At 49.4% G+C, this 16,049-nt stretch overlaps 1 protein-coding gene across 1 annotated transcript in view; it reads right to left on the bottom strand.

Annotated features, from left to right (window-relative positions):
* LOC146059475 (uncharacterized) overlaps positions 1–16,049 on the bottom strand; it is a 105,292-nt gene that overhangs the window by 337 nt on the left and 88,906 nt on the right. The window contains exons 6-12 of the mRNA XM_083171729.1: positions 6,558–6,638; positions 4,666–4,743; positions 4,119–4,196; positions 1,927–2,004; positions 1,379–1,456; positions 831–908; positions 283–360 (exon numbers count right to left, since the gene is read on the bottom strand). Coding sequence (XP_083027855.1) covers positions 283–360; positions 831–908; positions 1,379–1,456; positions 1,927–2,004; positions 4,119–4,196; positions 4,666–4,743; positions 6,558–6,638 — 549 coding nt within the window. The remainder of the gene's footprint in view (positions 1–282; positions 361–830; positions 909–1,378; positions 1,457–1,926; positions 2,005–4,118; positions 4,197–4,665; positions 4,744–6,557; positions 6,639–16,049) is intronic.

Below are 16,049 nucleotides of genomic sequence, written 5' to 3'. Positions count from 1 at the left end.
GTCCTGGATAGTGGTTGTTTCAAAAGGAGGCATTTGCCAGTGCAGTACCGGATGTACACTAGTACTGCCAGTGGCAATTGCCTCCTTTTGTGCATCAGAGGCATTGGCGCAACGCTCCACCCCCACCCCCCTGACATGGACACAACGCTGACTACGCAGGGCTGCGCTAGGCTGCCATTGGCCCACGCTACCAGCGTGGGCCAATGGCACGCTAAGAAAAGACACAATTAGGAGAGAAAGGAAAAAAATACACAAACTCAATAAAGAAATGACAGGACTTACTCTCAGATGGAGCGGCTGAGGCGCTGGGGGCAGTAACGGCCCGCAAGGGCAGGGTGTCCTCGCCTTCAAGCGGAGGCACTGTGTGAAGATGAGAAAAATGAGAAAGTGTGCTGTTTAAATAAAGTTACTGTACTCATTACTGGGTTTACAAAAAGGCGTGGACTGGATTTTATAAAGTGCTGCGCCCGCCATACTGTACTTTAGAAAATCCACTCTGCTCCAAAGTGGATAGGACACATACCGCTGCGCATTCCCTGCTTACGGCTGTCCTGGATAGTGGTTGTTTCAAAAGGAGGCATTTGCCAGTGCAGTACCGGATGTACACTAGTACTGCCAGTGGCAATTGCCTCCTTTTGTGCATCAGAGGCATTGGCGCAACGCTCCACCCCCACCCCCCTGACATGGACACAACGCTGACTACGCAGGGCTGCGCTAGGCTGCCATTGGCCCACGCTACCAGCGTGGGCCAATGGCACGCTAAGAAAAGACACAATTAGGAGAGAAAGGAAAAAAATACACAAACTCAATAAAGAAATGACAGGACTTACTCTCAGACGGAGCGGCTGAGGCGCTGGGGGCAGTAACGGCCCGCAAGGGCAGGGTGTCCTCGCCTTCAAGCGGAGGCACTGTGTGAAGATGAGAAAAATGAGAAAGTGTGCTGTTTAAATAAAGTTACTGTACTCATTACTGGGTTTACAAAAAGGCGTGGACTGGATTTTATAAAGTGCTGCGCCCGCCATACTGTACTTTAGAAAATCCACTCTGCTCCAAAGTGGATAGGACACATACCGCTGCGCATTCCCTGCTTACGGCTGTCCTGGATAGTGGTTGTTTCAAAAGGAGGCATTTGCCAGTGCAGTACCGGATGTACACTAGTACTGCCAGTGGCAATTGCCTCCTTTTGTGCATCAGAGGCATTGGCGCAACGCTCCACCCCCACCCCCCTGACATGGACACAACGCTGACTACGCAGGGCTGCGCTAGGCTGCCATTGGCCCACGCTACCAGCGTGGGCCAATGGCACGCTAAGAAAAGACACAATTAGGAGAGAAAGGAAAAAAATACACAAACTCAATAAAGAAATGACAGGACTTACTCTCAGATGGAGCGGCTGAGGCGCTGGGGGCAGTAACGGCCCGCAAGGGCAGGGTGTCCTCGCCTTCAAGCGGAGGCACTGTGTGAAGATGAGAAAAATGAGAAAGTGTGCTGTTTAAATAAAGTTACTGTACTCATTACTGGGTTTACAAAAAGGCGTGGACTGGATTTTATAAAGTGCTGCGCCCGCCATACTGTACTTTAGAAAATCCACTCTGCTCCAAAGTGGATAGGACACATACCGCTGCGCATTCCCTGCTTACGGCTGTCCTGGATAGTGGTTGTTTCAAAAGGAGGCATTTGCCAGTGCAGTACCGGATGTACACTAGTACTGCCAGTGGCAATTGCCTCCTTTTGTGCATCAGAGGCATTGGCGCAACGCTCCACCCCCACCCCCCTGACATGGACACAACGCTGACTACGCAGGGCTGCGCTAGGCTGCCATTGGCCCACGCTACCAGCGTGGGCCAATGGCAAGCTAAGAAAAGACACAATTAGGAGAGAAAGGAAAAAAATACACAAACTCAATAAAGAAATGACAGGACTTACTCTCAGACGGAGCGGCTGAGGCGCTGGGGGCAGTAACGGCCCGCAAGGGCAGGGTGTCCTCGCCTTCAAGCGGAGGCACTGTGTGAAGATGAGAAAAATGAGAAAGTGTGCTGTTTAAATAAAGTTACTGTACTCATTACTGGGTTTACAAAAAGGCGTTGACTGGATTTTATAAAGTGCTGCGCCCGCCATACTGTACTTTAGAAAATCCACTCTGCTCCAAAGTGGATAGGACACATACCGCTGCGCATTCCCTGCTTACGGCTGTCCTGGATAGTGGTTGTTTCAAAAGGAGGCATTTGCCAGTGCAGTACCGGATGTACACTAGTACTGCCAGTGGCAATTGCCTCCTTTTGTGCATCAGAGGCATTGGCGCAACGCTCCACCCCCACCCCCCTGACATGGACACAACGCTGACTACGCAGGGCTGCGCTAGGCTGCCATTGGCCCACGCTACCAGCGTGGGCCAATGGCACGCTAAGAAAAGACACATTTAGGAGAGAAAGGAAAAAAATACACAAACTCAATAAAGAAATGACAGGACTTACTCTCAGACGGAGCGGCTGAGGCGCTGGGGGCAGTAACGGCCCGCAAGGGCAGGGTGTCCTCGCCTTCAAGCGGAGGCACTGTGTGAAGATGAGAAAAATGAGAAAGTGTGCTGTTTAAATAAAGTTACTGTACTCATTACTGGGTTTACAAAAAGGCGTTGACTGGATTTTATAAAGTGCTGCGCCCGCCATACTGTACTTTAGAAAATCCACTCTGCTCCAAAGTGGATAGGACACATACCGCTGCGCATTCCCTGCTTACGGCTGTCCTGGATAGTGGTTGTTTCAAAAGGAGGCATTTGCCAGTGCAGTACCGGATGTACACTAGTACTGCCAGTGGCAATTGCCTCCTTTTGTGCATCAGAGGCATTGGCGCAACGCTCCACCCCCACCCCCCTGACATGGACACAACGCTGACTACGCAGGGCTGCGCTAGGCTGCCATTGGCCCACGCTACCAGCGTGGGCCAATGGCACGCTAAGAAAAGACACAATTAGGAGAGAAAGGAAAAAAATACACAAACTCAATAAAGAAATGACAGGACTTACTCTCAGACGGAGCGGCTGAGGCGCTGGGGGCAGTAACGGCCCGCAAGGGCAGGGTGTCCTCGCCTTCAAGCGGAGGCACTGTGTGAAGATGAGAAAAATGAGAAAGTGTGCTGTTTAAATAAAGTTACTGTACTCATTACTGGGTTTACAAAAAGGCGTGGACTGGATTTTATAAAGTGCTGCGCCCGCCATACTGTACTTTAGAAAATCCACTCTGCTCCAAAGTGGATAGGACACATACCGCTGCGCATTCCCTGCTTACGGCTGTCCTGGATAGTGGTTGTTTCAAAAGGAGGCATTTGCCAGTGCAGTACCGGATGTACACTAGTACTGCCAGTGGCAATTGCCTCCTTTTGTGCATCAGAGGCATTGGCGCAACGCTCCACCCCCACCCCCCTGACATGGACACAACGCTGACTACGCAGGGCTGCGCTAGGCTGCCATTGGCCCACGCTACCAGCGTGGGCCAATGGCACGCTAAGAAAAGACACAATTAGGAGAGAAAGGAAAAAAATACACAAACTCAATAAAGAAATGACAGGACTTACTCTCAGACGGAGCGGCTGAGGCGCTGGGGGCAGTAACGGCCCGCAAGGGCAGGGTGTCCTCGCCTTCAAGCGGAGGCACTGTGTGAAGATGAGAAAAATGAGAAAGTGTGCTGTTTAAATAAAGTTACTGTACTCATTACTGGGTTTACAAAAAGGCGTGGACTGGATTTTATAAAGTGCTGCGCCCGCCATACTGTACTTTAGAAAATCCACTCTGCTCCAAAGTGGATAGGACACATACCGCTGCGCATTCCCTGCTTACGGCTGTCCTGGATAGTGGTTGTTTCAAAAGGAGGCATTTGCCAGTGCAGTACCGGATGTACACTAGTACTGCCAGTGGCAATTGCCTCCTTTTGTGCATCAGAGGCATTGGCGCAACGCTCCACCCCCACCCCCCTGACATGGACACAACGCTGACTACGCAGGGCTGCGCTAGGCTGCCATTGGCCCACGCTACCAGCGTGGGCCAATGGCACGCTAAGAAAAGACACAATTAGGAGAGAAAGGAAAAAAATACACAAACTCAATAAAGAAATGACAGGACTTACTCTCAGACGGAGCGGCTGAGGCGCTGGGGGCAGTAACGGCCCGCAAGGGCAGGGTGTCCTCGCCTTCAAGCGGAGGCACTGTGTGAAGATGAGAAAAATGAGAAAGTGTGCTGTTTAAATAAAGTTACTGTACTCATTACTGGGTTTACAAAAGGCGTGGACTGGATTTTATAAAGTGCTGCGCCCGCCATACTGTACTTTAGAAAATCCACTCTGCTCCAAAGTGGATAGGACACATACCGCTGCGCATTCCCTGCTTACGGCTGTCCTGGATAGTGGTTGTTTCAAAAGGAGGCATTTGCCAGTGCAGTACCGGATGTACACTAGTACTGCCAGTGGCAATTGCCTCCTTTTGTGCATCAGAGGCATTGGCGCAACGCTCCACCCCCACCCCCCTGACATGGACACAACGCTGACTACGCAGGGCTGCGCTAGGCTGCCATTGGCCCACGCTACCAGCGTGGGCCAATGGCACGCTAAGAAAAGACACAATTAGGAGAGAAAGGAAAAAAATACACAAACTCAATAAAGAAATGACAGGACTTACTCTCAGACGAAGCGGCTGAGGCGCTGGGGGCAGTAACGGCCCGCAAGGGCAGGGTGTCCTCGCCTTCAAGCGGAGGCACTGTGTGAAGATGAGAAAAATGAGAAAGTGTGCTGTTTAAATAAAGTTACTGTACTCATTACTGGGTTTACAAAAAGGCGTTGACTGGATTTTATAAAGTGCTGCGCCCGCCATACTGTACTTTAGAAAATCCACTCCGCTCCAAAGTGGATAGGACACATACCGCTGTGCATTCCCTGCTTACGTCTGCCCTGGATAGTGGTTGTTTCAAAAGGAGGCATTTGCCAGTGCAGTACCGGATTTTGTACTGCCACTGGCAAGTGCCTCCTTTGTGCCTCCTTTGCACAGCGTCTATTCTCGTATGAAAATGAGGTTGCGGCTAATTAGCATAAGCTGCGCCCTCATTTGCATACGCCCCGTCCCCTTTTCGGGCACTCGCGCGAGTGTCCCTATTTCCCCAACACAGAAGTATAACTTTTTGACAAAATATTTTGCTAAATACTGTAAACCAACCAACATTTTTCAATGCTAACATTTCATGTCTTTTAATTTTTATTTAAATCATCGAGGGAAGGTTGGCTTCAGTTTCTCACAAATACAGTATCCTATAAACGACAATACATTAGTGGGGGTTGGTGGTGGAGCTTTACCAGATAGAAATGCTAATGAGTTAGTGTACTTGGAGTGGGGAGGCTAATACTGTAGTGTGATTTTTCCTTTCACAGATACAAGATTCAAATGTAAATGTCCTTTTTAGACAATGCAGTCCAGGTTTATAGCGACCCTTAATCAAATTATCTGTCTGCACTTAACACTACAGAAAGGAGGGTGAACTGGCATCTCTAGTATGCAGCTTTGAAAAGGGGAATCCAGTCATCACATTTGAAGAAAACTTTCAGATTTTCACAAATACAGTATACAGGCCCTTAATCTGATCTAAGCGGTAACGGCCCCATGCGGCCGTTCCGCCGATGTTTTCGATCTGCGCATGTGCAGAGGGCACTCTGCGCATGTGCAGGCGAAATCGTCGCACAATTTTTTTTAACGCCGCAAAGGGGGTGGATAGGGGCGTGAGGGGCTACTTAGCCTCATTTCCCTATGCATACGCCCCGCGTTTCATGGGCGTTCCCATGCAAACGCGGGGCGTACGCATGGTAATGAGGCTGTGACGCATGTGTTGGGGGCGGGCATCTGACATCGCCGGATGTCAGCTGCCCGGCCCCATACTGTACATGCTTTTACACGGACAAGTGTCCGTGAGGTCTATGGGTGCGGGAGCTGGTGACGTCACCGGCGCGCGCACACACTCGCGCAATGCATTCCTGGGACCGCTGGAGACCCTGGAGAAGATGCCGGAGGCCTGCTGTGGACGCCCGGGGACTTGGTAAGTATGAAAAGAGGGTTAGGGGTTAAAAAATAAAAAATAAAAAAAAATTCGAATGATTCCAAAAACCACGGTTTTTGGAATCATTCGGATAAGGGATGTCCGGATACCGGATACTCAACCTGTATACTGTACTGTAGTAGCAAACAAAGATGGGTCATAGGAAAGACAGACATTAGGTCTACAAGCATTAGGTCGACCACTGAAGGTTGACATGCATGAAGGTCGACATGACTGAAGGTCAACATGGGTTAGGGAGACATGGTCATTAGGAAAACTAAATTATTAAGTCGACATGGGTATGGTCAACATTCAAAAAGTTCACCATCGAGTTTTTCATTATTGTTGACTGAATGTCGACACAGTCGACATGGACACTAGAAAAGTGCATTGCGTCCCCTCAGCCTCGGCCAACGGCACGCCAACAAAAGACACAAGTTGGAAAGGAAGAAAAAATACACAAACTCAATAAAGAAATGACAGGACTTACTCTCAGATGGAGCGGCGCCGCTTGTTGAGGCGGTGGGGGCTGTATCGGCCTGCATTTCCCTCCTCCTCCTCCTCTGAAGTCCTGTGTAAAAATAACATTAACAGTATACTGTAGTGTCCTTTCAAACATTAGTGCATTGGGTCAACACCACTAGGTCGACAGAAAGCAAGGTCGACATGGTTTTAGGTCGACTTTGGTCAAGGTCGACATTTTATTTGGTCAACACACCTATTACAGCATTCCCGCCAGACAATGGGCCTTATTCTGATCGGTGCAGATTTCTCCGCATGCGGTCGTCCCGCCGATGGTTATCGTCTGCACATGTGCAGAGGTCACTCTGCGCATGTGCAGGCGATTTCGCCGCACGTATTCTTTACACGCCGCACAGGGGGCGTAGAGGGGCGTGAGGGGTTACTTAGCCTCATTACCCTATGCATACGCCCCGCGTTTCATGGGCGTTCCCATTATCTGCAAATATTGGGGAAGATGTAGAACCGGCCCTTTGAGGGTGACCAAACTGCTGATGCGGCCCCGGATGAATTTGAGTTTGACACCCCTGCCCTAGTGGATGATAGGGCATGAAATACAGTTTTGCCTGTCAGCACATGGCGGATTCCAAAAACACTGGAATATACCATGTCGACCTTTTGAATGTTGACATACTGTAATGCTTGTGTCAATTTAATCACATGTCCACCTTGGCCCATGTCGACCTTCCTGCAAGTCGACCTAGTGGGGTCGACCTAATGACTGTAGACCTCAGTTCATTCTGACCGATGTCCCGATTCCCTTTTTTCACAGTAAACCACCCCCACTATCAACGCCGACCCGAAGCGTGGCGAGCGCAGCGAGCCCACGAGGGGCGGCGTTACGTGTCCAACGACTTTTTCATAACCCCACTATCCACGTCGCCGTGGAGTTCAGAACAGAAAGTGTGGCGAGCGCAGCGAGCCACCGAGCCCAGCGAGCACCGGGCGCGAGGGGACACGGATACCTGTACAGATAAACGCTTACCCACGCGGGCTTCACAGGTGTCCGCGTCCCCTTGCGTTTGTGTCTATCCAATTATCCATACCCGCTATAACAGTAAATACTGTACTACAGTACTAATGTACTTTAATTTTGTTAATGTCATGTACTGTACAGTACCTCTGCTGAGCTTGGCCCTCAATTTGGCCAGTTTATCTGGCTGTCTCCGAAGCAGGTCACTCCACCTCTTCTGCAGCGAGAGGATACTCCTCTCCCTGTGCAGGACTTCCTCGATCTCCTCCTTTGCGCTCCTGTATGCGCTGTGCTTCTCGGCATTACTGGCCAAGGATTTGTCCACATGCCGCAGCAAAATCAGGAGCTCCGCATCAGAGAAGTTCCTGTTTCTGTGCGCCATGTTGCCTACAGTATACTGTAATGGTGGCCGCCTTCCACGCATGTCACATGTCGACACAGGTCACATGTCAAACACAGCAAGTCCCATCATTCAAGTTTTTGTCCCTACATTAGAGTACTACTTACGGAAGCCCTCCACTATAAAAACGGAAAAATTCGCAGAACAAATTTGTGTTACTAACGGAAGCCCTCCACTAAAAACGGAAAAATTCGCAAAACTAAGGGGACCCGCATACGGATACCTTCCACTGTAAACGGAAAAATTCGCAGAACAAATATGCGCCAGAGACTACATTAAACTGCAATAACTGATTAAGGAAGCCCTCCGCTGAAAACGGAAAAATTCGCAGGACTAAAAACAAAATAAAGTACAGTATGCTGTAGTAACGTATATTGAGTACTAAAAAACCTACAACGCACAGTTTATTAAATTAAATTAATACAGTAAGAGGCCTCCCATATACTGTACTGTACGGTATGAAGACACAATTTTATTAAAGTTAAGAAACCCATTCACTGTATAGTACTGTACAGTATGTCTCCTGGATTGATTACTTTAGCCTACTGACTACCATGTGTACTGCGTTTTGTGTCATGCGCTGGGGAGTGTTCACTTCCAAAATGGATTCTGCTCGGAGGCTGCGTTACAGCTACGCCGAGCTGATCATTTTGGTTAGCTGCCGGGACAAGCCTCTGAGCAATAACCGGGAGAAGCGCAATGCTTATAAGGATGCGCGCAGGATAATAATGCGCAAGTACTGCCGGCTGCGCAGGATTAGGTCGCTCCAAAGAAAATGGAGCGACCTAGTCACAAGGCAGCCTGCGAAGCTGGAGGCCCTGCGCCGTTCCGTCGCCAGTAAGTACTGTACACTACTCCTGTTAGGTACTTTACATTGAACTCTACTGTACAGCATACTGTACTGTATTTAGATTGTGTACTGATCCTGTACCTACAGTACCAACTACTGTAGGTTGACAAGCATTGTGTCGACACCCATAGGTTAACAGACAGCAAGGTCTACATGTGTTTAGGCCAACATGGGTCAAGGTGGACATGTGGTTAGATTGACACAAGCATTACAGTATATCAACATTCAGAAGGTCGACATGGTGTTTTCCAGTGTTTTGGGGATCCGCCATGTACTGACAGGCGAAACGGTATTTCATGCCCTAACATCCACTAGGGCAGGGGTGTCAAACTCAAATTCATCCGGGGCCACATCAGCAGTTTGGTCACCCTCAAAGGGCCAGTTCTTCATCTTCCCCAATATTTGCAGATACAGTAATAATTACCCCGAAACACCATTTTTAAGGGCATATCCGCAAATACTGTATTAGGTAATGCAGCACACAGTACTGTATACTGTACAGTATTTTTTTTTTAAATTACTACAGTATACAGGTACTGTACTGTATATTCGGCTAGCCCATGGTACAGTCAGAGCCGGCCTTAGGCATAGGCAAACTAGGCAATTGCCTAGGGCATTTGGAATGCCTGGGGGCATCAGCAGCTTCTGCTGATTAAAATGATATGCAGCATGCCTATGTTCTGTGTGTGAGTGAGGCTGTATCTGCATATAAATTGTGTAATCATGGAAATCACTGTAACATACAGTACAGTACTGTAGCATTCTGTATGCAGGTACAGCCACAGTCGCACACAAAATACAGTATAGGCATGCTGCATATCATTTTAATCATGGGAAGCTCCTTGTGTGTCCTGGTCACATAACAATGCAAATACTGTAAGATGAATTTTCAGCAAAAAATGCACCCAACGTTAGCAGAACTGGCCAGGAGCTGCATGGCTTATTGAGTCAAGATATACTGTATGAGGAAACATCTGTATCCAAGCAGAGGCAGAGGTCACAGTGTTAGCGGCTGTGCGAGTGCTGTCTGTGGGTGGGTTGGTTGTGCCATAGTGTTCGGCATATGTCTAAGGGGCATTACTGTATGTGTGTCATGTACAGTATAAATGCATTAATAATGTGCGACATACAGTACTGTACAGTATGTGTAACAGGCATTACTGTATGTGTGTCATGTGTATACGGGCATTAATAATGTGCAACATACAGTACTGTACTGTACTGTACAGTATGTGTAATGGGCATTGTGTGTGTCATTATGTGTATGAAGGGCATTAATAAAGGTTGGCATAATGTGTAAGGGGCATTATGGTTATACAGTAAGGACATTAATAACATGTGTCATGTGTAAGGGGCATTACTGTGTGGTATTATCAGGGGTGCCGAGAGAAAGGGGTAGGGGCAAGGGCGTAACTACCATAGGTGCAAGGGGTGCGGCTGCTATGGGGCCCAGAGCTTAAGGGGGCCCATCTTTACTGCCTAAGTAATATGTTTTACACACATTTATCACCATCAGTTGCTAAATAGGGGGCCCTTACAAACTTTTGCTATGGGGCCTACAAATATCTAGTTACGCCTCTGGGTAGGGGGTACAAATTACCCAGGCCAAAGTCTGATGGATGATGTCCCTGATCACATGACGGTACAAACATTGTCTGGCGGGAATGCTGTAATACTGTAGGTGAAGGCTGCGTGGGCCACATGTCGAGGTCTTGCGGGCCAGATTTGGCCCATGGGCCTTGTGTTTGACACCCGTGCACTAGAGCGTGGTGGGATAATAAAATACAGTACTTGTACTTTACTGTACTAATGTTTGAAAGGACACTACAGTATACTGTAAATGTTATTTTTACACAGGACGTCAGAGGAGGAGCAGGGAAAGGGCACTTTTGTCATCAAGTGGAAGCGTGGCAAGCGGTATGTGTCCTATCCACTTTGGAGCGGAGTGGATTTTCTAAAGTACAGTATGGCGGGCGCAGCACTTTATAAAATCCAGTCCACGCCTTTTTGTAAACCCAGTAATGAGTACAGAAACTTTATTTAAACAGCACACTTTCTCATTTTTCTCATCTTCACACAGTGCCTCCGCTTGAAGGCGAGGACACCCTGCCCTTGCGGGCCGTTACTGCCCCCAGCGCCTCAGCCGCTCCGTCTGAGAGTAAGTCCTGTCATTTCTTTATTGAGTTTGTGTATTTTTTTCCTTTCTCTCCTAATTGTGTCTTTTCTTAGCGTGCCATTGGCCCACGCTGGTAGCGTGGGCCAATGGCAGCCTAGCGCAGCCCTGCGTAGTCAGCGTTGTGTCCATGTCAGGGGGGTGGGGGTGGAGCGTTGCGCCAATGCCTCTGATGCACAAAAGGAGGCAATTGCCACTGGCAGTACTAGTGTACATCCGGTACTGCACTGGCAAATGCCTCCTTTTGAAACAACCACTATCCAGGACAGCCGTAAGCAGGGAATGCGCAGCGGTATGTGTCCTATCCACTTTGGAGCAGAGTGGATTTTCTAAAGTACAGTATGGCGGGCGCAGCACTTTATAAAATCCAGTCCACGCCTTTTTGTAAACCCAGTAATGAGTACAGTAACTTTATTTAAACAGCACACTTTCTCATTTTTCTCATCTTCACACAGTGCCTCCGCTTGAAGGCGAGGACACCCTGCCCTTGCGGGCCGTTACTGCCCCCAGCGCCTCAGCCGCTCCGTCTGAGAGTAAGTCCTGTCATTTCTTTATTGAGTTTGTGTATTTTTTTCCTTTCTCTCCTAATTGTGTCTTTTCTTAGCGTGCCATTGGCCCACGCTGGTAGCGTGGGCCAATGGCAGCCTAGCGCAGCCCTGCGTAGTCAGCGTTGTGTCCATGTCAGGGGGGTGGGGGTGGTGCGTTGCGCCAATGCCTCTGATGCACAAAAGGAGGCAATTGCCACTGGCAGTACTAGTGTACATCCGGTACTGCACTGGCAAATGCCTCCTTTTGAAACAACCACTATCCAGGACAGCCGTAAGCAGGGAATGCGCAGCGGTATGTGTCCTATCCACTTTGGAGCAGAGTGGATTTTCTAAAGTACAGTATGGCGGGCGCAGCACTTTATAAAATCCAGTCAACGCCTTTTTGTAAACCCAGTAATGAGTACAGTAACTTTATTTAAACAGCACACTTTCTCATTTTTCTCATCTTCACACAGTGCCTCCGCTTGAAGGCGAGGACACCCTGCCCTTGCGGGCCGTTACTGCCCCCAGCGCCTCAGCCGCTCCGTCTGAGAGTAAGTCCTGTCATTTCTTTATTGAGTTTGTGTATTTTTTTCCTTTCTCTCCTAATTGTGTCTTTTCTTAGCGTGCCATTGGCCCACGCTGGTAGCGTGGGCCAATGGCAGCCTAGCGCAGCCCTGCGTAGTCAGCGTTGTGTCCATGTCAGGGGGGTGGGGGTGGAGCGTTGCGCCAATGCCTCTGATGCACAAAAGGAGGCAATTGCCACTGGCAGTACTAGTGTACATCCGGTACTGCACTGGCAAATGCCTCCTTTTGAAACAACCACTATCCAGGACAGCCGTAAGCAGGGAATGCGCAGCGGTATGTGTCCTATCCACTTTGGAGCAGAGTGGATTTTCTAAAGTACAGTATGGCGGGCGCAGCACTTTATAAAATCCAGTCCACGCCTTTTTGTAAACCCAGTAATGAGTACAGTAACTTTATTTAAACAGCACACTTTCTCATTTTTCTCATCTTCACACAGTGCCTCCGCTTGAAGGCGAGGACACCCTGCCCTTGCGGGCCGTTACTGCCCCCAGCGCCTCAGCCGCTCCGTCTGAGAGTAAGTCCTGTCATTTCTTTATTGAGTTTGTGTATTTTTTTCCTTTCTCTCCTAATTGTGTCTTTTCTTAGCGTGCCATTGGCCCACGCTGGTAGCGTGGGCCAATGGCAGCCTAGCGCAGCCCTGCGTAGTCAGCGTTGTGTCCATGTCAGGGGGGTGGGGGTGGAGCGTTGCGCCAATGCCTCTGATGCACAAAAGGAGGCAATTGCCACTGGCAGTACTAGTGTACATCCGGTACTGCACTGGCAAATGCCTCCTTTTGAAACAACCACTATCCAGGACAGCCGTAAGCAGGGAATGCGCAGCGGTATGTGTCCTATCCACTTTGGAGCAGAGTGGATTTTCTAAAGTACAGTATGGCGGGCGCAGCACTTTATAAAATCCAGTCAACGCCTTTTTGTAAACCCAGTAATGAGTACAGTAACTTTATTTAAACAGCACACTTTCTCATTTTTCTCATCTTCACACAGTGCCTCCGCTTGAAGGCGAGGACACCCTGCCCTTGCGGGCCGTTACTGCCCCCAGCGCCTCAGCCGCTCCGTCTGAGAGTAAGTCCTGTCATTTCTTTATTGAGTTTGTGTATTTTTTCCTTTCTCTCCTAATTGTGTCTTTTCTTAGCGTGCCATTGGCCCACGCTGGTAGCGTGGGCCAATGGCAGCCTAGCGCAGCCCTGCGTAGTCAGCGTTGTGTCCATGTCAGGGGGGTGGGGGTGGAGCGTTGCGCCAATGCCTCTGATGCACAAAAGGAGGCAATTGCCACTGGCAGTACTAGTGTACATCCGGTACTGCACTGGCAAATGCCTCCTTTTGAAACAACCACTATCCAGGACAGCCGTAAGCAGGGAATGCGCAGCGGTATGTGTCCTATCCACTTTGGAGCAGAGTGGATTTTCTAAAGTACAGTATGGCGGGCGCAGCACTTTATAAAATCCAGTCAACGCCTTTTTGTAAACCCAGTAATGAGTACAGTAACTTTATTTAAACAGCACACTTTCTCATTTTTCTCATCTTCACACAGTGCCTCCGCTTGAAGGCGAGGACACCCTGCCCTTGCGGGCCGTTACTGCCCCCAGCGCCTCAGCCGCTCCGTCTGAGAGTAAGTCCTGTCATTTCTTTATTGAGTTTGTGTTTTTTTTTCCTTTCTCTCCTAATTGTGTCTTCTCTTGGCGTGCCATTGGCCCACGCTGGTAGCGTGGGCCAATGGCAGCCTAGCGCAGCCCTGCGTAGTCAGCGTTGTGTCCATGTCAGGGGGGTGGGGGTGGAGCGTTGCGCCAATGCCTCTGATGCACAAAAGGAGGCAATTGCCACTGGCAGTACTAGTGTACATCCGGTACTGCACTGGCAAATGCCTCCTTTTGAAACAACCACTATCCAGGACAGCCGTAAGCAGGGAATGCGCAGCGGTATGTGTCCTATCCACTTTGGAGCAGAGTGGATTTTCTAAAGTACAGTATGGCGGGCGCAGCACTTTATAAAATCCAGTCAACGCCTTTTTGTAAACCCAGTAATGAGTACAGTAACTTTATTTAAACAGCACACTTTCTCATTTTTCTCATCTTCACACAGTGCCTCCGCTTGAAGGCGAGGACACCCTGCCCTTGCGGGCCGTTACTGCCCCCAGCGCCTCAGCCGCTCCGTCTGAGAGTAAGTCCTGTCATTTCTTTATTGAGTTTGTGTATTTTTTTCCTTTCTCTCCTAATTGTGTCTTTTCTTAGCGTGCCATTGGCCCACGCTGGTAGCGTGGGCCAATGGCAGCCTAGCGCAGCCCTGCGTAGTCAGCGTTGTGTCCATGTCAGGGGGGTGGGGGTGGAGCGTTGCGCCAATGCCTCTGATGCACAAAAGGAGGCAATTGCCACTGGCAGTACTAGTGTACATCCGGTACTGCACTGGCAAATGCCTCCTTTTGAAACAACCACTATCCAGGACAGCCGTAAGCAGGGAATGCGCAGCGGTATGTGTCCTATCCACTTTGGAGCAGAGTGGATTTTCTAAAGTACAGTATGGCGGGCGCAGCACTTTATAAAATCCAGTCAACGCCTTTTTGTAAACCCAGTAATGAGTACAGTAACTTTATTAAAACAGCACACTTTCTCATTTTTCTCATCTTCACACAGTGCCTCCGCTTGAAGGCGAGGACACCCTGCCCTTGCGGGCCGTTACTGCCCCCAGCGCCTCAGCCGCTCCGTCTGAGAGTAAGTCCTGTCATTTCTTTATTGAGTTTGTGTTTTTTTTTCCTTTCTCTCCTAATTGTGTCTTCTCTTGGCGTGCCATTGGCCCACGCTGGTAGCGTGGGCCAATGGCAGCCTAGCGCAGCCCTGCGTAGTCAGCGTTGTGTCCATGTCAGGGGGGTGGGGGTGGAGCGTTGCGCCAATGCCTCTGATGCACAAAAGGAGGCAATTGCCACTGGCAGTACTAGTGTACATCCGGTACTGCACTGGCAAATGCCTCCTTTTGAAACAACCACTATCCAGGACAGCCGTAAGCAGGGAATGCGCAGCGGTACTGTATGTGTCCTATCCACTTTGGAGCAGAGTGGATTTTCTAAAGTACAGTATGGCGGGCGCAGCACTTTATAAAATCCAGTCAACGCCTTTTTGTAAACCCAGTAATGAGTACAGTAACTTTATTTAAACAGCACACTTTCTCATTTTTCTCATCTTCACACAGTGCCTCCGCTTGAAGACGAGGACACCCTGCCCTTGCGGGCCGTTACTGCCCCCAGCGCCTCAGCCGCTCCGTCTGAGAGTAAGTCCTGTCATTTCTTTATTGAGTTTGTGTTTTTTTTTCCTTTCTCTCCTAATTGTGTCTTCTCTTGGCGTGCCATTGGCCCACGCTGGTAGCGTGGGCCAATGGCAGCCTAGCGCAGCCCTGCGTAGTCAGCGTTGTGTCCATGTCAGGGGGGTGGGGGTGGAGCGTTGCGCCAATGCCTCTGATGCACAAAAGGAGGCAATTGCCACTGGCAGTACTAGTGTACATCCGGTACTGCACTGGCAAATGCCTCCTTTTGAAACAACCACTATCCAGGACAGCCGTAAGCAGGGAATGCGCAGCGGTATGTGTCCTATCCACTTTGGAGCAAAGTGGATTTTCTAAAGTACAGTATGGCGGGCGCAGCACTTTATAAAATTCAGTCCACGCCTTTTTGTAAAGCCACCCCGCCCTATTTACAGTAATAAGAGTACGGTAAGTTTATTAACAGTAAACAGCACTTGTTTTCATTTTTGACATTTTCCCACAGTGCCTCCGCTTCAAGACCAGGGCACCCTGCCCTGCGGGCAAGCTACAGGCCCCCCCTCAAGCATCGCCACGATGCTAAGCAGTAAGTCCTGTCATTTCTTTATTGTGTTTTGTGTTTGTGTGTTTGAACTTGTGTAGTTTTTTGCCGTGCCGTTGGGCGACGCTGTCAGCATCGGCCAACGGCAGCCTAGCACAGTCAGCG

This window comes from Crinia signifera, chromosome 1 (assembly GCF_055691185.1).
Source record: "Crinia signifera chromosome 1, ASM5569118v1, whole genome shotgun sequence".
Taxonomy (NCBI): Eukaryota; Metazoa; Chordata; class Amphibia; order Anura; family Myobatrachidae; genus Crinia; species Crinia signifera.
This window is presented reverse-complemented; position numbering and strand designations above follow the sequence as displayed.